The sequence below is a fragment of the Musa acuminata genome, chromosome BXJ3-5 (assembly GCF_036884655.1).
Source record: "Musa acuminata AAA Group cultivar baxijiao chromosome BXJ3-5, Cavendish_Baxijiao_AAA, whole genome shotgun sequence".
NCBI lineage: Eukaryota > Viridiplantae > Streptophyta > Magnoliopsida > Zingiberales > Musaceae > Musa > Musa acuminata.
Genome location: NC_088353.1, coordinates 421852 through 443522, shown reverse-complemented (window position 1 = coordinate 443522; position 21671 = coordinate 421852). Strand labels below are relative to the sequence as shown.

Here is a 21671-nt window from a genome sequence, read left to right as displayed (position 1 = left end):
TGAACTAACTACCCGTTTTAAATGAAAGCCTTGCGAGGAAAGCAGAGACAATAAGATCGGATGGAGACAAGTTTGAGGTTCTTTGTATGTGTTTTTCTCTTCTTTTTGAAAATTAAAAGCTATATTAGTATACAAATCTGTCAAACAAAATTCAAACAGCATGAACTACTACTACTGCTTGCCAAATCGCAGAATACTAATCGGAAAAAGGCACACGATAAAACTGTCAGATCACCCAAGAACAAGAAATACTGAAAGTTGCTACCATGTATAGAAAGAAGATAAATGAGCATTTCCCAATAACATTTACATCAGCGGAGAGAAAGCAAAAATAAAAAATGACAAACACATGATAAAAATTGTATTTAAATCGTCAGTAAATTCTTGAGACAATGTTGAACAAAGAATGTGTGGACAAAGAAAGCTAAACCAAAAGACCACCAATAAGCAATTGTATTCACAGCCCGAATGGCATTTCCTACATAAAACAAGTTTCTATTTACCTATCTAATTGCCGTTATTATTCAGCATGACAGCAAGAAAAAGATATTGCCATCAGACAGAGATCTAACAAAACACGAGACTAACAAAATTTCAAGTGGAGAAGAGAATCTAACAAGAGCAGAAGACCGTGTTTTCATTTCACTGGCCACCACGGAGTCGGAGAACCAGGTGAAGAGTGGATTCCTTCTGAATGCTGTAGTCGTCCAGAGTGCGGCCATCCTCGAGCTGTTTCCCGGCAAAGATGAGCCTCTGCTGATCCGGTGAGATGCCCTCCTTGTCATGGATCTTTGCTTTAAGATTGGCGATCGTGTCTGAGCTCTCCACCTCCAGGGTGATGGTGTTTCCGGTGAGGGTTTTGACAAAAATTTGCATCCCTCCCCCCCGGAGTCTCATTACCAAATGAAGGGTAGATTCCTTGTGGATGGAGTAATCGGCTAAGGTGCGGCCATCTTCCAATTGCTTGCCGGCAAAGATGAGCCTTTGCTGGTCCACAGGGATACCCTCCTTGTCTTGCATCTTAGCCTTCACATTCTCGATGGTGTCCGAGCTCTCGACCTCGAGGGTGGTGGTTTTGCCGGTAAGGGTCTTGATGAAGATTTGCATGCCACCACGAAGACGAAGAATAAGGTGGAGGGTGGACTCCTTCTGGATGGAGTAATCAGCGAGAGTCCGGCCATCCTCGAGTTGCTTGCCGGAAAAGATCAACCTTTGCTCGTCTTGGGGGATTCCTTCCTTCTCCCGGATCTTGGCCTTTAAATTCTCGACGGTGTCGGAGGATTCAACCTCGAGACGGATGGTCTTGCCGGTGAGAGTTTTCACGAAGATTTGCATCTGATACGAGCAACAACATGTCGATCAGGCATACACCCGTCGATCACACAATACGAATATAATTCAAATGCAGAACAATTTACCCACAGAACAAAATTATCACACGATCGACCAGCAAAACCAAACAGATGATCGAAGCCATTCTTCTTCAAAATAAAGAAGAAAAGTAACATCCAAACATAAGAACACCTCACATCTTTCATAAATAAAGATTAAGTCACAAAGAAAAAAATTGTAACATTTCATCCTAAATTTAAAACCGACAGAATTATTTAACATATCAATCTTTTTGATAAAAATATTGTTATATCTAAAAGAACAGGAAAGATCAATAAATCGTACTAAATTAAAAGAAAAGACAGCGGACCCTAATATTTTGGATACTAAATCTTATTTTCTTTTTTATAAAAAAAAACTATTAAATACGACAATGCATTAACCAATCCAAATATTCTAAAAGAGACTAAAGCCATATTACTTATCACCGCATAACTATTAAATACGACAGAACCACAATATCAACACAAAAAATGCTGTGATCTTTTAACTAAATTGGTGCCCAACATTAAATATCAAATGGCAGATGAATCCAAAAGATACATAAAAAAGTAATTAATCTGAAATCTGCTACTACTAGAACCCGAAGAGTGCTAAAGAACGGGAATCACGAGTATAGATCACAATGTCTAATCGCTAAAGATTAAAAAATACCTTCACAGGATACATGAATCCAAAAGATTCATCAGCAGAGCAACTACTAATAGATCCCGAAGAAGAATACGAATAATAGATCACATTACACGATCACTAGAGATCAATAATATCCACGGACTCTAAAGTATAAAGAGGGGAAAACATCGACGATCGTAAACCCTACCCTAATAATCTCGACTGATATAAAAGAACAGAGAAGGCACCGAGAAAGATCGCATAGAACCATCTGATCCGCAATCAATTGAACGTAGCACAAACAATTACAAGGAAGAAGAAGAAGAAGACCAGGATGCGAGGAGAAGGGAAGGCTATAAACCTTGAACAGCCTCGACGGTGTTGCTGAGGGAGTCGTATGCGTTAGCAGAGAGTACGGGAAAGAGGTGCCAGGGAGGCCTATTTATAGTGACTCGCGAAGGCAGCTCAACACGTGGGATGGTGGGGAGATGTCCGTATCGTTTACGGCTCCGACTCCTACCCGAGTTGGTCACCTGACTCCGTGCATGGACTCAATTTCTGAATTAAATTGGAGTGGAAATCACAATCTAAATTAGAATTGAAATCGGAATATGATCAAATCTTTTGGGTTTGTTTACTGTGGTAATTTTTGGAGTGACCAAATCCTTTCATATACTTGGTTTAAGAATTTTGGGAATTAAAATCAATGTATGTTATGTCGTGCTTTCCATCACATCTGTGATATTATTTTGTACGTAACTCTTTGATTTTATATGATATTTTGTTTTATATATATATATATATATATATATATATATATATATATATTTTTTTTTTTTTTCCATCATCTAATTTTGTATACATACATTTTTTATCTTTATGACTATGTATTTATTATATATTTTGATTATTATAATTAGCATTTTTAATTGACTTTAGATTACTCTGTTTCAACCATTGCGAATGATGACCTGCCGAGGGTGCAAATAATGAATGATCTGTATTACGTATGTGGCTCATAGTGGTTAATTGATTCAAAAGGAGGAGTAACTCCAATTCCACTTTTCAAGCGTACTTAAACCAGAGATTCAAACAGGATTCCCAAGTTCGATTCCCAGTTGTACCAATTCTGATGAAAGAACGGCACATAGTTTATTCAAAATGAACACGGAATCAAACCACAATTGCAATCAAATCAAAGATCTTACAAATATGTGTACTAACAAATGACAGAGACCAGAGAGCATTTGACACGGGCAAAGTTGAGGATGGAATTGCAATAGATATTATTAAAGCCATTTCAAATTCAACACAGGTCAGATCCATGTCTTACGTGTTCTAAAGGAGCAGAAACAGAGAACTACAACAGTTGCATCACTGAGGCTGCTACTGCTGCAGGTACATTGTCCACCCTTGCATATCATCATCGATCGAACCAACAAAGGGCTTGAAATACTACCGGCTCAGGAAATTTCGCTCCCTGCACAGTGCTGTAAAAGAGCGAAAAAAACGGAGAAGAAAAAGAGCAGAGTGGAATAGAAAAAAAAAAAAAAAGAAAGATATGCTAATGGAGATATTGGATAATTGAAAATGTAAGATGTTTCGCTAACCACACTACTGAAGAGTTAAATTTTAACATCAGACAAATCTTTGCATTGTACTCACTGCAAGAACTGAAGGAAACAGAAGGGATGGATGCACCATTATAGAACTTTGCTAAGGATGTTTAACTTTACATGTACAGTATTGAACATGATGCCATGGTAGGCAGGCTCGACCATAAGGGAGAAAAAGATGAAGCATTGCATACCATGTGACCCTGGATCCTCCAAGTAATTTACAAGTTAATAGCACCGCAATCTTGTGACCCGATCATTTGGGGTTAGTTTCCCTGCTTACAATAAGAAATGGTCAGAACTGGACAACTGTAAACAAACCACATAACAATTCAAGAAACTAGGACAGAAATTATTATTGAGGCAGAATTAATGAAATTACCAAGATTTATCATGTATGGCAGATATTTTAATCCCGAAAACAGTCTGATCACAAGCAGAAAATTTTAGTGAATTAGTCTCAATAGAATCCACTAAGCATCCAGGGGAAGCTCACAAATAAGTTGCAGTGTCTAAATCAAGTGATATTTCTTGAATCTACAAGCTACTTGTACCAGATCCTAATAGCTTATTTGTAATCAGAAACAAAATTTGGGCACATAGTAAATATAGAAGTACTGAAACTCATGGTTTATCATCCTTCATTATTCATTTCCAACCTGCACTATAAACTGTCATCCTAACTCATAAGTTCCAATGTTCTCACAGTTGCTTACCCTTTATGTTGGTGCAGAACATTCATTAGTCTCAGACCTGCACTTAGAGTGGACAATTGGACCCAGCTGAGACCTATCCAATCCTTCAAGATTTCCATCTGGAGCATTCAGATACACTGCCCCCCTATACATCCATTCCTCTGTCTCATCACTGTAGAAGTCCTCAAATGGCTCCCCGCATAATGCACAAACATTCTGATTTTCATCTGCAGGAACTGCTACCTCTTTGTCTTCTTTTTTCTCTGCAACTGATTCAGTGGGCAAAAAACCAGGAACAACATCGTTTCCGAGTATTTCTGCACCACTAAGCCATTCCTTTGCACTCACAAACCATTTGCGAGAGGGCTTTTGTTTACGGTTTCTTGATATCCGGTTTTTGGTTACATGCCAATCCATATGACTACTGTGCTCTTCTTGGCACTTGAAACGCAGGCCACAAGTTGTGCATTGTCTTGGAAGATCAGCATATAAAGCATTAATTGCAGACTCATGCCTCACCTTAAGAAGTTCCAGATTAAACTCAACCCCCAAAGAATCCTGTACAGTTGCAGTCACATGCTTGAGAAATGGTATCATCTCTGGGATAAAGACTGCTTAAAACCATAAAAGTAACTCCAGTATAATGAATAAAGCAAATTTGCTAGGCAATTGAGGTACCTGAGGTTGTGGAGGTGACTTCAGTGATATCAACCCCTGTGCCATGAGACTACTGATAAGACCTGAAAATGCACTTGTAGATGAGCCAGATACTGCAGAACTCATACTTTGAGATGTAAGTCCTATTTGTGATAAAGATGGTGGTGGTCCAGGAGGTAGAGGTGGCAAAAGGCCAGCAGGTGCATGTAAAAGTGCATCAGTTGTATTTTTCACTGCGATAGAAGGTGTAACAAATGAAGAAGATTGCAAAGCAGAAGCCGTAGCCCCGTGTAATAGTGTTGGTGGGAAATTTAGAGGCTGTCCAACCGAGTAAGATGGAACCATGACTTCTGCAGGTGGAAGAATACTTCCATAAGACCCCTGAGATGGAATTGGTTCAGAAATCCCTTGTTTCTGAGTTTGCTGATTCAGATGAGGTAATCCAGAAGGTTTATAAGGTAGATGGAACAACTTAACTGAATCTTTGTTCTTCCTATCAGCAATGTCATATTGCTGCTCAGGGACGAATCGAGTTGGGTGGGATCCTTGGATCGCTATTGACTTAGTAGCTAGTGAAACATCAGGTGAACTACTGATTGGTTTTTGAGTTTGAGGTATCGGAAGTAAAGGCTGTGGCTGAGATTTATGAATAGAAGGCAAGATAACTGGAGCAGATGAATGTGGTCTTTGTGTTGACATGTCCATTTTCAAGGGATCAGCATGAGCATTTGATAACCTGTGGTGCGGCAAATCTATATCAGGTGAATAATCATGTGGAATAGGTAGCCTCTGAACAGCTGCTGATGTCATTTCCTTAGCTGCAACAGGCATTTGAGTAACCCTGCTCCGTGACCTTGGGCTTAGACTTTTGTGTGTAGGCTGTGGAAACAGGTAACTTAACTTTCCAATGTCACTCTGACTTGTTGTACCATCCAGATACTTCATCATAGATGCAGAACGAGACTGCAACAGGCAAAACCAAAATTTTTTCTTTACAACTAATATTTGTTAAACAAGGAAGCAAATGAGCATAGCGCTTTGAAGAACTATGGTGAATTTAGAGATTTCCAGGCATAGAACAAGTATGAAAACAAAAATAAAAAAAACATTCAAGGAATAAATTCCTTCATTATCAGATTCCTGGTTCCAATTTTCGTTTTGCGACCCCCATCCCACAAGTCAAAAAAGAAAAACAAAATAAATTCCTCTGCTGCTTTAAGTACAGCATTATGTTGATAAACCCTTCCTAGATCCTTCATTGGGCCACCCTTTTAGAGATGTAAGCTATTTCAGATTAGTTTGGTGGTTCAACAGATCTAGGATGGAATAGGCAATTTTTAACAAAAAAATATATCTTTTAAGTCAGAGGTTTCAACCTCAGTGTCTTTCACTAGCCAGTGATTTGTTTCCTGGAAGAATCAGTAACCCTATATGCATCAGTCCTTGTACATAAATTTACATAGAAAACTTGGCTTCTGTAGCCATAGAAAATATCATAGAAAGCCATAAATGAAATGTTAGCCAACACATGCAGCAAAATAATATTTCCACTAAAAGGCAGAATATCTAAACATGTCTAACATACTAAGAGATCAAATATGAGACATGCACGAGAGATTCTTAACACACCTATTACTAGATCTTAGAATTAATAGAAGAGACAACAACAGATAAAGGTTAAAGTAATTCACTTATATATAATCAACATTCGAAAATGATAATAGGAAATAGGGACAGAGAAGAGAAGCTTAAGAGCCATACTCCACGGGCAGCAATTCTATCTTCAACCATAAATGAGGGATTATCAGCTGCATGAAGCTGTGCTTGACCAGGCCAACTACGCCTTCCAAAATCTGATTCCAGTACTGCAGGATCAGGTCTAGAAAAGCCAGTTCGGATGCCTAAGCTTCCAGCACTAGGCCCAACTCGTGGCAGGCTATTCCTTCTACTTCGATCAGATAAAGTTGGACTCATATCCTCCCAATCATACTCTTCTTCGTCAGAGTTCTTCCATTTTCTGGCAGCTGCCTCACTGGCTATGCCATTCACATCAAGACGCTGGACCTTCGAAAACTTTTCATAAGAAGAAACCCTACCTCTAGGATTTCCATAAGCATCAATCAAGTCTCTTGGGTGCTGTTTGCCAGATCCATTATTAAGCTTGTATAGTGTGGATGCTTCCACATGCTGAGGGTCTTCATTGGATGGCCAGCTCCTACCCAACCAACCATTAGGATCACTAAGTCTGCCAGGTTCATACCCAGATCCAAAATGAGATGTTGAAGCCCTTCCACCAATCTTCCTTGGAGAAGTTCCATTATGGGATCTCACAATAGGTGGTGATACAGGCCTTTTCAAACCAATTCTTCGAGGAGATAATGGCACTGATATTTTGTTCTTCAAATAAGGAACTGATCCTCTGGCATCAATCATTGAGGAAGGACGCAACATTGCTGTTTGTGGTGAGCCTTCCCTTGCTACAGTAAGGCGCTGGGGAAGTAATTCAGGTTGATCGAGATCATATTCACTGTACTGTGCGGAGGGTTTCTGCCCATAAGCTTGTAAACCACCAGAAGAAACTCTTGCATGTGGCATACTCTGCAAAAAATTAAAATAAATTTCATGAACAAATCATGTGCTCAGAAAATAGAACAACAAAGACACTTTTCAGATGCATTAGAACAACTAAAAAAGGCAATCAGAAGTCCAATAGTTAAAAGAGTTTTTCCATTACACTCTGCTATTGTTATGCAAACTCTTCATCATTGCTATAGCACCATATATTTATTTGGAGGAGGTCCTCTTTTGGCCCACTATTATTGGTTAATAATATCTAAAATAGATAATTTGTAAAATAAATTCAGAAATAACAACCCCAATTTGGCAATGAAAGAAATAAATCATAACACAGTCTCATTACATGATTTTTCATTTAAGGATCTAATATTGCAGTATACTTTAGTAGCAGATGGTATGCACTTGGTGCGAGGGGTACACCTCAGGCTGAAGCAAATTCAATCAGCCTCTCAAAATTTGCATAAAACAAGTTCAAAATTTGACCAATCTAAATATGGAGACTGTAATTCTTAAATATGGAAGCCATATACCTACGAGAGTTATATTTCTATATGATTGTATTCCTCATTAGAATATGGTTGTATTCCTAAATAGCTATATTCCTAATTCTATAATTTACAAACATAGTTGTATTCCTAATATATTTAAGACTGTAATAGGATAATTGTACTATACTTTTTGGATTTTACTTTTTTTGGATTTAGACCCTTCTTATAAATTTGTATGAAGTAACGAATGGAATTATTCATTCTAAAAAAAGCATGGTAGAGTAGAAGGAATTGAAGAAATGGCTGAAAATTTTGAATTCTGTTATTGTAGTGGCCGCTTACTCAATCCTTGTATCCTGAACCACAGTAATTGTTGCTTAATAAACCATAATTTTTTAACTCAAAGATAGTAAGTCAAATACAACTGTTCTCTAGGTTATTTAGCACTTTCTGAACTTCTGAGCTTATGCAGAAATTCAGTTATAGCTTGCGATTGTCAAGAATCAAAATACATTTTCATCTCTTCTGTTTATTAAACTGGTCAAACAATAGAACATTGATTTCATAAAGGGAGCAAACATATGTTACGTAAAGATTATTGCTGAATGTATGCATAATGAATAAGTCAAGGTTATCCGAACTTTTGGTTAGCAAGTCCTCTTTTCAGCTTAGTATTAGTAATATTAGAAAGTTTGTATTTATTGGAGACAAGAAAAAGTCAAGAGAAAAGGATTAACACTGCACATGAAGTTTTCGTGTAGCTCCAGACCATCCTTCAGGATTCTCTGAAGAAAGTCCCTCCAACCTTTCCAAGTCATAATCAGACTCCTGTGCATTTTTATGAGTGTCCACTGCATGAATCTGTATCAACAGATATAACTACTGTTCAGCTGGCCCTAAGCACAGACTAAGAAGAATATAGATCTAGAAACAGAGAGATGAAAGTTCTTTATTCCCATAAAGCTCAATGATTGCTTCCATAAATCACAAAACTTCTGGAGAAACAGATGAACAGAAAGTATGGTTTGATAGTGTTATCTTTTCATCCTTTCAAGATCTGAAACAAAGATATTAATGAGAAAGCACAATGCCACATATCCAATTTGGCTTGCCTGTAAATGGTATCATGTTATTGCCTCCCAGATTCAATACAATTGTCCAAAGTATGATCTCTTCATATTCCTACTTGTCGATTGCATGCAATTCCTACTTGTTTATTCTGGTACCATATGATCAGAAGTTTTTTTCAAATATTGATTTCTACAACCAGTAATAGCATTAACCTGGGACACGCTCACACCATAGATGCTCAAGATATTACGGGCATTAACTAGGCGAACTTTAGTCACAAAGGCCTTGTGACCATAATCACCAAAATGAAAAAACAACAGATAACCATGCAAATAATGAACACGAGTTCCACCCTGACTGTCATACATTATTGGTTTATGAACAATTTTATTTGTTTGTCAGTCTTGTTACTACAGATTTAACTGTTAAATGTAAAGGTGTCATTCTAATGCAAAATGTGCCCTAAAAAAGAACAAGCATCTATATATAAGCTTCATATATCCTTTCTACCTCCTTAATCTTGACACAGCTGAACTTGCATTTGTTAGTCAAAAGTGGCCTGAAAGCAAGTGTAACTGGATCGTTAAATCTTACCACAGAAGATTGTTCAAATTGTCGACGTGCTTCCAAATACTTTGGATTTACATGAATACCATGAGATGGACAAGGCGATGTCGACTTTGATGGTCTGGTGCTTGCAATCCCTGATGGCCTCTCATTCTCGGATGGAGAAAATTGGAGCTCATCCTCAATTTTTCGTAGGACTGAAAGGGGAAAGACTTGTGACCAGGTCTTGAAGAGGTGACGCATGGGAGAATATTGGGATGGATGGACTTGATTGTATGCCTCACAAAACACCTTCAACAAAGGTGAAAGGCACACATAAATAAAATGAGAATCCACTTTTCTGATAAAGAGAGCAAATCCATGCAGATCACCAAACATAGTAGATTAAGAAAAATTAGCAACGTTAATGTTTAGCACAAAGTCGGTGAACAAAGCAACAACTGGAGCACATTTAACAATAATATTTTATATAGGTAAACCACACATTATCTTGTATGACAAAGCATGACAACTATTTCAACTTATATCACAAGAGGTACTCTGAAGTCTAAGATAAACATAGAAATAAGGGAGGAAGAGACACCAAATACACCAAGATACTTACCTTAGGAAGCCGAGTAGCAAGAATTTTCACATATTCGTGACCTATATTCTTCACAATACTATCAATAAGATACAAAGAAGGCAGTTTTTGATCCACAGGTACCTGCGCAGAATGACCCACAAAAGTATAAAACCTTTTGGGCGTGAGAAGCAAAATGAGAAAATAAAAAAAGGAGAACAAAATCTATATTCAGATGAGAGCTAGGAACTGAAATTGTATAAAACTAGCCTTATTGCTCTGATTCGAGAAAGATCAGCTAAGCAATCTAACTCATGCAGTTTCACCTTTCCTTAACAAGAACCCTGAGGATTTTGCATCAATTAATACAGACTATATCACCATAATTAAATTATATCAAGAAAATATATAAACCGTATTTACATAATTCTACAAATGGAACAGAGGCTTCCAATTTAGTTAAAGATGAAACACAATCCGCTTCATTTCTACTCTTACCACAAAGGTTCTAAAATTATCGCATAAATAAAAAACCAATTATTCCATTGGTCTCATTGAGTATAAGTGGAGGTGCTTTAGTATTGCAATGGACATCATGTTCAAAGAAATGTATATAGCAAAGAGATACACTACACTGATAGCAGAGTATGCACCACAGCAGAGATCGAACTTACCCAAGTTTACCATCAAAAACATCCTTTTCCTCGCAACCAAACCCAAATTTCCTATACTAGATACAATCAAACAAAAAAAGAACGCCGGCAAGAAGAACTCGAAATCACACCTCAAGAACCCGAGCGCAAATGGCATCTGCGATCTCCTTGGCGTACCGAACTTGATGCCCGGCGATCATAGTGAGTTCCGAGATGATGGGCTTCGAGTTGAAGGTGAGCTCCGCGAGGACGTCTTCGTAACACCGGACGACATCATCCGCGGTCAGGGGCGGAGGCGGGTCCTCTCCCGTGGCCTCCTTCAACTCCTCCTCCCGCTCCCGGAGCATGGCGTGGAACCGCACCATGATCGATGGCGCCGCCGCAGCCGGACGTGGGGGGCGGTCGGCGGCAACCCTAGGGTTATCCCGCGAAGACGGGAACCTCTCCTCCTCCATGGGACGCTCCGCAATAGCTCGAGCTGGCGCCGCTCTTCGCGCTCACCAGATGGGATTTCTAGAATTAGGGTTAGGGTTACGATGTGGATCGACAGAAGCCATGAATGAAGGGGGTGGATTGGGGAAACGAACGGATTCGATGTTTATTAATCGTTCTCTTTTCTACAACTATATTCACCCCCAATTTTCCTATTTCACTCCAGTGAATGCATAAGTTTGGGGAAAGACGTAGTAGTGCAGATGGCAGAGGCATGAAAGAAAAATACGGGTAAGATTATAATACAAGTAACGGGGGAGGTATTTGACGACTTGCTGCTTTTACGCATGAATCGTTTCGTCCACGCCAACCGACGAACTACACTATCGTTGAGCCTCCACAATTACATCTCATTGATTGGAAAATCAACTGGGGACCATTGGTGGAGCCCACGTGGCTTTTAAGGTAAAGACTTGGGTACGAGACGTTATTCATTTGCAATTTGTGGGCCTGCGAAACGTTTTGGGCTGTAGAAGTTTGCCAGATGAGTCCTAGATCCGACCCGTTTAAGACGCGGGTTGCATCCGGAAATTTAATAACTCGACCCGTTTCCGCCCCTTCGTACTGCCGCTTGCGTATATATATGTGGAGCGACGGACTCCCACCGCGTTCGTCCAAGGCGCCTCCGCTCGGTGGCGAACGCTCCGTCGTTGGATAGGGCTATCCTTCCATTCCCTCTCCTGCATCTCTCGCATTTAAGTTTCTCCTCGGAGATCTCTTTTCCTTGGCTGTCGCGGATTTTCTTTTTCTCTCTTTCGTATCAAACACATCTCAGTTAGTATTCCTGCCATCTTTGTTTTCGTCCTTTCGTTGTTTGCAACTGGTACAAATAATATAGTGCAGTGAGAATAAAAATTGATGAGCGCGTTAAAGTTAGGTTTTTTCTCTTTTCTTGGTGTTCTATAAAGTTTCTTTGTCTTATCCTTTCGTTTGATGGCTTTGAGCTATGGTTTTGCCCATTGTCTTTGGTGGGCTCTGGAATCGAGATACTCTATTTGTGGGAAATGCGTGCTTTTCTTAATCCTGCTTTATTGCTTCATGATATTAATGGAAAATTAGTTTTTGTTCGTCAATCTGACTATAGTGCTTGTTCTGACGAATTTTAGCTTGAACTCAGTGATATCAATTACTTGATTATATTGCGACTAGGAGCTTTGGCTACTTTGTGGCGAAGGATGGCGCCTGTGGTGGAAAAAAGGGAGCACAAACGACGGGACACATCTGATAGGTCTAGTTCTCCTATTAGATATCAACGTTCCCCATCTAGGAGGTCATCCCACGGTCACATCTGATAGGTCTTGTTGCTAGATCCATGTTCAAATTTTTGTTTCATCATGCAAAGGACACCAGCTGTATACTATATTTATGTTTTTTAGCTCGTCTTACTATAAATTGGTGGGAACCTTATGCATTGGATATGCCCTTTTATCTTGTCACTACCCTTATCTTTTTAGATTAGCCCTAATTAAAAGCCTTTTGGATGAAGCAGCACGCTAGGCTGCCTCCTGGTTATTTCTTCTTTTGGCTTGTGTACTTTATAGAATTGGCTTTTTCAGTATTCTGAGTTCAATTTTCTTTTACATAATGAATCTGATATTACATTGGACATAACCAAGGAACATGCTTGTGTCAGTCTTGGATCTTGTCCTGTATGTGTTTACTGAGAGGTTTATTACATAAAACTATTAACGGAACAAAGCTTTCTTATAAAATTACTTTTCCCCTTGCTGATGTGATTATGCTAACTATATAACGAAGTTTTATGTTGCTTATCGTATGCAGTTAATTTACAGATTAGTTCACGATCAGTTATTTTTAAAATTAGGTTATTGATTTCTTTCCAATTCCTCCAATAAAGATTCTTATCCAGTTCATTATTTATTTCAGGAAGGAATCAGGCCTGAAGGAGCTGAACATGCTTGGTACATATCTGTACCTGTTTCCTGATTTTTATTTGATTATCTCTTGGCTTTCTTTCCTTTGTTTCCACTTGACTATCGTATCTGTTCCTTTTTCTTTCCATGCTTCTTTTGCTGTCAGGTTGTCATATCTCTGTATTATGTTTGGGTCTTGATCTTGAAATTGATTCATGGATTATGTGTAGCTCCATGGGAGTTATGAAATAAAAATTTCTTCATGATCAAGTGTATTTATCATTGATTGCATATCCTAGTTATTATTTTACTACAAATTAATAAAGCTGTTACCTTCAATGATTGCTTTCAGAGATTGTGCAATGAAGTCTTGAAGTTGGAACAAAGTTCTTATCTTTCTCCTTTGTTCTCATCTCTTATTGTTAGGTCCAGTGTCTATCATCTCTTATTGCTAAGTCCAGTACCTAACATGAAGGTGGCAGGCCCATCAAAAATTGGCAACTGATATGGTACACTAGATTATTGAAACAAAATAAGGATCAAATTAGTTGAGACTTTTTCTTCTAGCCTGCACTATTTCTATCTAAGAAATCGTGATCAAATTTCATTAGATCAATTTATATGTGAACCATCTGTTGGATGTACTATGAGTTGAGGAGGGACTTTTCTCCCAGTATCATCTTTACAACTTGTACTGCATTGTTTGCTGGATTTGCAATTATGATTTGAATTGATCAATTTGGTCTAGAATTGCTCAGTTGTGATCTGGTTTTGCCAGGATTGTTCATTCAACCCTGAATTAGGAGAACCATTTGAACCCAGGCTGGTCATGATTGAGAGTTTAAACAGTTCCAACAAAAATAGGAGCAAGTTAGTAGCAACTACAGGCATGATGTAAGGCAAGGATTGAAATATCGTATCGTACCGAAGTTTCGACATTCGGTCGGTACGGTATGATATTGTATACCGAGCGATATATATATATACACACACACACACACACACACATATATATATACACATATACATATATATGTATATAGGATTATATATATTTATATATAAATATTTTTATAAAAGGCGACGTTGCATCGCCTCGGCGACGTCGCCTTTTCCTTCTCCCACGCTTGGCGACGTCGTCGAGGCGATGCGACCTTGACGACATCGCCTCGTTTATATATATATATATATATATATATTATTTATAAAAAGATGACGTCGCCGAGGAGATGCGACGTCGTTGGAACTGTTTAAACGACGTTGGTAATGCTTTATTTGGCTAAGCTGCAACTTTTGTCCAAAGCTCACATGCTTAACCGTATCAAATTGCAAAGTTGGTAATGCTTTTATAACTGCCGATCCGTTCATTGGAGGAGGAAGTGTCACTGACAGTTCTCTGTTATCTTGCTACTGGCAATGTGCTTCTAGAACATTCGCATCAATTGTTTTATTTCACATCTTCTCTTTCTGATGGGTGACTGTGTTATTTTCTGATCGGTCTTTTTTCACAAGATAAGCACACCGATTGTTGTTAGTTACTGTAATGGTGTAGTACAGCTGATCTAGTTACCTGTTTGGTTGAGTTGTTTTACTGAATAAATAGTAAATCTGATAGTGAGTATCCAAAAGGGACCGATGGTAGCTGCTGATGCCGGTGATCACCTCCATGCAGATCAATCAGTCTGACGTGGCTCTTTCACAGAGTTGGCTATCTTGCACCTGGTCTATTAAACCCTGTAAAACTATGTTGGAGGAAAATCCCAAGGGAGGTCCTTCTGATGGTAGTAAAAGGATCAATCTCGAGTGTTGTACGCATGATCTCTTTCTACAATTGGTGTTTTTCTTGAAATATATTTCGTTTTAATTTTGACTCAAAAGATCTTTTTGTTGGACACAAGGTGGGCATGTGTCAATGATAAGTTAGGGTGTAGAGTCCCCTATTACTTTTTGTTTTTCCTCAATCTTCAGCCAAAAAAAGAAAAATTGTATTGAATTCTGCTCCCATTTCTTTGTGTAATTGATTTTGCCATCTCATTTTCTCTACAAAGACCAGAATTTGATTCTTGATTCTTGTACAAGCAAAGAATGGTCATGCTTAGTTTGAAACTGATGCCAATCTGAGGTTTATTTTGTCAAGCGACATTGTGCACTAAAATTTGTTTTATGACACTGATTCATACGATTTTCTAGATGCCTAATTATGATGATAAGTGATCATTTGATTGTTCTATTTAGCTGACCAAATAAAAAGATGTTTCATAGCCTCATTGCATCAGATTGTTGCATTAAATTCACTGGCTTTTTACCTTCAAATTGCCCACAACCATAAGCAGCAACAGAAATCTAAAATCTCTGTTCATTGCTGATATCAGGTTCAACCAGTGAACAGAGACTGTGATCTGTGATCACCAAAAGAAGCTCCACTTGCCATCAATCATGAAAAGCCAAACCTTTTTTCTTTGCCAAGATAAGAGTACTGAGCGAGATGAGATGCATATTCTGAGGTAATTGTTCCTAACTCGATCTCAGAACTTCCAGGTGACACTCTTTTCATCAGAATAACAATATCATTCTTTTCTGTAGAAGTTGCAAATCATATTACAACAAAAGCTCCTTTCTGCAAGAAACTAGCTATTACTTGGACAACCATTGCGACTTAGCAAGAGATAGCTACATCTCAATACCAACTTCTATGCATGTGACGTAGAAGGCACATTATCTGAAGTAGAAGCACCTTGTTGTTGTTGTTTGTCACTCAGTCTCCTCTTGATCACCTTATCAATCTCTTCTTCCTTGGTATCGACAAAGTGCATCAAGTTCTTGAAGCTCTTTAACTTGCTAAGTTTGGGATCCTTTCGGTTGCTGCTTACCTCGACATTTTCCTTGGATTTGCCAGCCTCTGTGCTGCTAAACTTGCTGTACTGACAGCATGTCTTGATGATGTAGACGATGAGAGCAAGAACGCACACGATGCCGGAGAGGAGGAAGAGGCCCCAGAAGCTACTGAGACTTAGCCGGTTGGCTTCTAGGTCGGTATCTTGCGAAGAACATTCAGTTCGCGATAGCCACTTGTCATGGATTCTTTGGAGATCACCGTTCTCGGACAGTGTCAGGATTGCAGTAGACAAGTCAACTGCAAGAGGAGAGTCTCTCTGGAATGCCTGTGTTCGATGATGAAGTTCCAAGTCCATGTTAGATGTTTACAGACAGCGAAGACAATCAATACAGCAGAGAGATTTTGGCAGCAGAAAATTAAGCTAACATGACGAATTGTGAGTAGAAATCTACAAAATGAGTCCCTAAGATGAGATGCAGTTTGCAAGTTCGTCACTTGGAGATGTCATGTTTATATTCTGATATGAGAATGGTGAACATTTATTTGCAGCTCAACTCGAAGAATTCATATGATCAGAATTGTAACGGTGCTGATGAACAGTTCTCATCCAAACTCTGGTATCAGAAAATGAAGCTAAATCACAAATTGTCAAGAGAAATCTACAAAATGAGTTCTTAAGGCTGGGTTCAGAAGTTCATACGATGAGAACGAGAACGGAGGACATTTAATGCAGCTAAGCTTGAAGAATTCATATTGATGAGAACTGAAATGGTGCTGATAAATCATAAATCATGATGCTTACGAATCCCCATCCATTTTTGGTGAATTCTGGGCCCACTATTCTGAAGTGGCAGTAGACGGAGAGCAAGATCTCAACGTAAGGAATCTCATCGACTATGGCTGCGACACCACCACCTTTTGGTCCAAGCTCGAGAGCTTTAGCGTACTCTTCAGGGGAGTTCAATGGCTTCAGCCTGGATTCCGGAATGTTGAGCTCCTCTATCATGTAGTTTCTTGCAAACTTCCCCTCCTGGTAGCCAATTGGGTCGGAGGTTGAGAGAAGGCTGTCGAGGCCTGTAATCCCCGAAGACAGCTGCTGAACTGTGAGGATCGACGTTAAGCTGGCTGTGTAGCTTGAGTTGATGATTAGGACCACAAACAGCCACACGATCAGCACGAATCGCCCGAGTGTGCTCACCGTGTTCTCTCCTGCACAATTTTCGGACAAAATTAGTTGAATTCCGAGACAAAAAAGATGGAATCCAGATGGAGCAGAAGCACATAAAACGATGACGGATACAGAGTTAAGCTCACTTACTGTGCACGAAAAACATCGTCGAAAAGCTAAACCTGCAAGATTGGAGATGGTAGTACGAGTCAATTCATAGGAGCAAGATTTATCGACTGATTAAGCTGTAAGAAGAGCATGAAGCAGATTCAGCGAGTGTTTTCATGCTTGCTGGCGTGATGGAATCGTCACCTAATGATGTTTCATCATGATACCGCCGAAGAGAAGCAAGCTCTGGATCGGTTCACAGATAGATACAATCCAACGTAGATCACGATTCAGAAGAGTAATCGATCTTATGACGGGCGGGCATGCATGCTCGAAGCATCAGACTACACTCACCAGAACATGGTTGCGATCTGTTGTTTCGGAGTGCCGCGGAACTCGGGGTTCTCTCTGTGCTCGAGAATCCAAACGGCTGCACCCACAACGAGGAAGAAAGCTCCGGTGGCGCACCACATCTCCAACGTGAATGGCTTCAGGAAGGCCCAAGCACTTGAGCTGCTCGCCCGAACTCGAGTGACTATAACGAGTCCTGATTCGGTGTATGGCTGCGTGAAATCCACGATCTTGATTCTGTTCCTCACGATTGCAATGTCTCCTACGGCAGCATCGAGCTCCTAAAGAGAGAACAACCAAGAATGCATTAGATTGGCTTAAGAGGGAGAGATGATTCGGACGATCCTTTGTGTCTGTCCGAGTAATTAATGCCCGACGATCTCGGATGGATGGGTAACTACAAACGGCTCCGATTACACTGCACTAAGAATCCCCTATTCCTTCGCTACTTTTCCGACTCTAACTTGGCTTCCATCGGACATGGTTTTCCGATTACGCTACACTGGGCTTCCATCGGACATGGTTTTGCATCTCTTGACGCCGAGCTTACGGCAAACTTAGGAGACTCGATATTAGATCCACGATCCGACACCTCGGACAACCGGAGTCTGCATCGACAAGAGCAAACAAGTGATAGCTATACGATATGAGAAGCACTCACATTTCGAGCGACCATGTTGACGATTTCGTCGTAATTTGGATTCCTAGAACCGTCTCCGATCAGCACAAACGAGCAAGGAACCGGGTAAGGCAGCAGCTTGATTGCAGCATTGAACACATCGATGCAGAAGCCACCGAGATCGTCGGAGTTGGAACTGTTGGTCACGAACTCCTTGAAGCTCGCTCGGTTCGGAACTCCGATCCTGAGAGGCTTGCCATCGTTGGGGAACACCCAACCACGCGGCGGCGCCGTCGTTTCGCCGGGCCACACGACACCGAAAAGCTGCTGCTGGCTCGTGGTGGAAGTGTTCGGTGGCTGCTGGTATAAGATCTCAGGAGCAATAACCGATAGACCAGAGTAATTGGACCAGTATCCGATCAATCGAGGTCCACCTCCTATGTTGAGGATGTCATAAGAAGGTCGGATGAGATTTCTCTCCGAATCGAACTCGATTTGGCCTGTCAATCCGGTGAAGTTTGTGAGCAGCAGCTGCTGAAGCAAGCTTTCGCCTCCGTCGAAAATACGCAGCGTCGACAAGTGCAGAGTGCTGCCATTGGCCTCGTGCAAGCGAGGATCTGCAGAGAAGTTGATGGTGTTTCCTGCACTTAGAAATCGATCGATGGCACGAGCAACCACCCAGAGTGAATCGTAAGCGTAGAGGCCGTAGCTGTTCAAGCCGGACGAAGCGTTTCCAGCGCGAATCATGGCGTTCCACCGAGCTGTGAATCGCCTCTTGGAAGCTGAATCCGGTGTGTGGTGGCGAAGAACAATGGCGCCTTGGAGGAGGCTCATGGCGTTGGGATCTGGTCCCACGACCGAATCCAGAGTGGAAGCAAGCCAATCTGTGGCGATCCACACGTATCCGGTGGCCATCATCCCCATATTCTTGGCGACGGAGAAGACGTTCATGCCGGTGTCAGGGTTGACATGCACGACGAAGACGCGAGACTCCATGAGATTGACTCTCACCAGCAAGTCATTGATCGCGGTCGGGCCAGCGTTGGGAGGGAAGCCAGCTTTGTATGAGATCCTGGAACGCTTCTTGGCGAGCGCGTCGCCGAGTGCTATCACGCCGCCCCTGCCGTAGTCGTCGTCGACGAAGATGGCGGTCACCTCTCGCCAGCCGAAGTGTTCGACGAGGTCGGCGATGGCGTTCATCTGGAAGTAGTCGCTGTGAGTTGTTCGGATGAAGTAGGGGTGCTCCAGTGGGGAGAGGGTTGGATCGGTGGCGGCGAAGGATAAGAGAGGGACATGGAGCTCGGTGACGACGTGGGAGATGACATGGCCGATGCCGGAGGACTGCGGACCGACGACTGCCACCACCTTCTTCTCCATCAGTCGTAAGGCTGCAATGGAACAGTGGAAGTAAAGCTGAACTGATCCGTGTGGTGCCTTAAAACAAGCTTTGAGATGATCATAGAAGAAGATTGAAGGAGAAGGAACAAACTCAGATACATCCTTAAGATCATGGGACTTCATCGGAAGTCAGAAATCAGGACAATGCAATCTCTCCATCAGTTGGATTGGTGTTCGATAATTCAGTCTTGCTAGAACAATGCAACTAAAGCAAGAGACTCAGCTCAGCTGTGCCTTGGAACAAGATTTGAGATGCTCATAGAAGAAGAGTGGAGGAGGAGAAGGCCAGTGCAGAACTTGATGGAAACCAAGAGAAACAAACAGCCTCAAAGAACAGAAATAGCCACAGATTGTGATGGAGTGGTGACGAATCCTAAAGTTGATGGAGCTTCCCTTTTGAAGGTAAGACCTCAGAAACAGAAGAATAGGCTCATCGTTCGAGCTGGATTATTCGCCAAAACAAAACTGATCATCTCTCTGAGTCCAAATCGAATGAAAACATTCTCTGAGTCTTATGATCTTACTCGATCTTTAGAATGTGATACTCTTAATAAGAAATCCAGCATTAATGTATAGTTAATTCAGAAACAATCTTATTAAAAGCTCAAGTCCTCGATTCTTCACCTTCGATCGTTCCAACAAAGCCGCTGCAGTTTGTGTCCTGTGCGATCACATTCAGCTGGGTCCCCGCAAGGATCGTGGAGTCTGCATTGACGTCTTCTATTGCTAGCTCGATCCCAACCATGGCTGCCCTTCCGATGGTAGAATTAAAGGTGTAAAGAACACCCACATTCACCATGCCAGGCTTGGTGGTTCCATCGCCAAGCTCACCCACCGCGCCACTAAGGCCAACCAAGAACCATATCATGAACAGCGGAGACATGCTGGCCATCGTCTTGGACACAACATGCGAAAGTATCCCCCCGAAAGAGTTGCTTCTCTGAAATGAAATTTTTATGCAGCAGAAAAGAGAAGAAGGTAAGTCAGCTAAAAGAAAGGATTGGAGACAGGAAATGTTTGTGAGATGAGAAAGCAGAAAGAGATCTGAAACCTCCTTTTGCCAAACAAAAAAAAAACCTAATGGGAAGGAAAGGATTGCATGCCGCCTCTGCAGTGGGAGAATCCCTTTATAAGCTTGGAGAACAGGAAAAGAACTGTTTTTCTTTCTCGAAGATATCGGAAGATTGCGCTGCTTGCAGAATCGCATGGAATCGATTCAGTCAGTGCCTTGGACTCGGAGATTGGGGTTATTCCGGTGATGTGTGTGGCATGGCAAACCACGAAAGGGAGAAGGTTATCTTCCCGAACGTAATGTTTGGAGGAGAAAGCTTGATCGGAACGTCTCATGTCGCCGTCAAATCATTCACTTGGAATTCCCAGCTTACTGTGTTAGGCGTGAGTGGTTCTTCTCATCGGTCAATGGTGAATCAACGAGGTTAAAAGACATCCGTAAGCTGGATGGGAAGCCCATTTTTTTTGTCATCTCGAGGAATCTGTGCTGCACTCGATGTCCACCTTCTTTCGAACCAGTTTCGAGAATACATCCGAGTAATTGAGATGTCTCCAAGAAGCATGGAATGTTCTCACACCCAAATGGAGGCAGAAAACAACTGCCACTGCGGTGGTTGATTTGGATTCTGTAGTGATAATAAAGCATTTAGAGTGGGAGCGGAATCATCTGAGATGCTCGTCACTTAACCATGTGGACTACAAATATATACTGCAATCATCATGTAGGCCGAAACAAAAAAGAATTATATCGAGGTATTATTAATCAAATAATTCTACTACTCACAACCAATATAGTTTATTGCTTGCTGTGGCTTATTGATTCATTAACTCAATATAGTTTATCATATTATATATATATATATATATATATATATCTCATTGCAAGACACAGCAAAACATGCTCATTTGGCGTAGCAAACGATT

At 40.8% G+C, this 21671-nt stretch overlaps 3 protein-coding genes and 1 long non-coding RNA gene across 12 annotated transcripts; 1 reads left to right on the top strand and 3 right to left on the bottom strand.

The window, feature by feature from the left end:
• Nucleotides 1-249: 249 nt before the first annotated feature.
• LOC135637706 (polyubiquitin-like) lies at nucleotides 250-2401 on the bottom strand. Its single transcript, XM_065150438.1, has 2 exons — nucleotides 2366-2401; nucleotides 250-1335 (listed from the first exon to the last, which is right to left on the bottom strand). The coding sequence occupies exon 2, from the start codon at nucleotides 1333-1335 to the stop codon at nucleotides 643-645; it is 693 nt and encodes a 230-aa protein (XP_065006510.1). The 5' UTR covers nucleotides 2366-2401; the 3' UTR covers nucleotides 250-642.
• Nucleotides 2402-3266: 865 nt separating this feature from the next.
• LOC103983681 (polyadenylation and cleavage factor homolog 4) lies at nucleotides 3267-11478 on the bottom strand. Of its 5 annotated transcripts, XR_010496613.1 has the most exons (10): nucleotides 11022-11478; nucleotides 10280-10381; nucleotides 9703-9966; nucleotides 8782-8898; nucleotides 6734-7570; nucleotides 4994-5935; nucleotides 4337-4873; nucleotides 4003-4046; nucleotides 3815-3895; nucleotides 3267-3494 (listed from the first exon to the last, which is right to left on the bottom strand). XR_010496613.1 is itself a non-coding variant. In XM_009400941.3 (9 exons), exons 1-7 carry the CDS (start codon nucleotides 11343-11345, stop codon nucleotides 4340-4342), a joined length of 3120 nt encoding a protein of 1039 aa, XP_009399216.2. In that variant the 5' UTR covers nucleotides 11346-11478; the 3' UTR covers nucleotides 3565-3895; nucleotides 4003-4046; nucleotides 4337-4339. The 5 variants fall into 5 exon arrangements, 3 of the variants coding, with proteins under 3 accessions (XP_009399216.2, XP_009399215.2, XP_009399217.2); XR_671586.3 differs by lacking the exon at nucleotides 4003-4046; XM_009400941.3 differs by lacking the exon at nucleotides 3267-3494 and having other exon boundaries at nucleotides 3565-3895.
• A 528-nt stretch (nucleotides 11479-12006) lies between these two features.
• On the top strand, nucleotides 12007-16677 carry LOC135638727 (uncharacterized). Of its 2 annotated transcripts, none has more exons than XR_010496699.1 (4): nucleotides 12007-12677; nucleotides 13270-13304; nucleotides 15629-15760; nucleotides 16203-16677. It is a non-coding gene; the product is annotated as an uncharacterized LOC135638727 (long non-coding RNA). The 2 variants fall into 2 exon arrangements; XR_010496700.1 differs by lacking the exon at nucleotides 16203-16677 and adding an exon at nucleotides 15840-15977.
• LOC135638726 (glutamate receptor 3.4-like) lies at nucleotides 15743-21019 on the bottom strand. Of its 4 annotated transcripts, none has more exons than XM_065152037.1 (7): nucleotides 20788-21019; nucleotides 20361-20676; nucleotides 18381-19726; nucleotides 17723-18000; nucleotides 17411-17442; nucleotides 16895-17301; nucleotides 15743-16417 (listed from the first exon to the last, which is right to left on the bottom strand). In XM_065152037.1, exons 1-7 carry the CDS (start codon nucleotides 20941-20943, stop codon nucleotides 15947-15949), a joined length of 3006 nt encoding a protein of 1001 aa, XP_065008109.1. In that variant the 5' UTR covers nucleotides 20944-21019; the 3' UTR covers nucleotides 15743-15946. The 4 variants fall into 4 exon arrangements, with proteins under 4 accessions (XP_065008109.1, XP_065008110.1, XP_065008111.1 ...); XM_065152038.1 differs by having other exon boundaries at nucleotides 20814-21019; XM_065152039.1 differs by having other exon boundaries at nucleotides 20840-21019.
• Between the last annotated feature and the right edge of the window lie 652 nt (nucleotides 21020-21671).

Bases quoted from the DNA above. Each gene is read 5' to 3' on its own strand.
- LOC135637706 (XM_065150438.1), bottom strand. From the start codon at position 1,335: ATGCAAATCTTCGTGAAAACTCTCACCGGCAAGACCATCCGTCTCGAG.
- LOC103983681 (XM_009400941.3), bottom strand. From the start codon at position 11,345: ATGGAGGAGGAGAGGTTCCCGTCTTCGCGGGATAACCCTAGGGTTGCC. The intron at 5,936-6,733 runs GTATGGCTCTTA...TGCCTGTTGCAG, and splicing joins ATAGAATTGCTGCCCGTGGA to TCTCGTTCTGCATCTATGAT. The intron at 4,874-4,993 runs GTACCTCAATTG...GCAACTGTACAG, and splicing joins AGTCACCTCCACAACCTCAG to GATTCTTTGGGGGTTGAGTT.
- LOC135638726 (XM_065152036.1), bottom strand. From the start codon at position 20,943: ATGCGATTCTGCAAGCAGCGCAATCTTCCGATATCTTCGAGAAAGAAA. The intron at 19,727-20,360 runs GTGAAGAATCGA...GTTCCATTGCAG, and splicing joins CTTTGTTGGAACGATCGAAG to CCTTACGACTGATGGAGAAG. The intron at 17,443-17,722 runs GTGAGTGTAGTC...CCAATCTTGCAG, and splicing joins CAGATCGCAACCATGTTCTG to GTTTAGCTTTTCGACGATGT.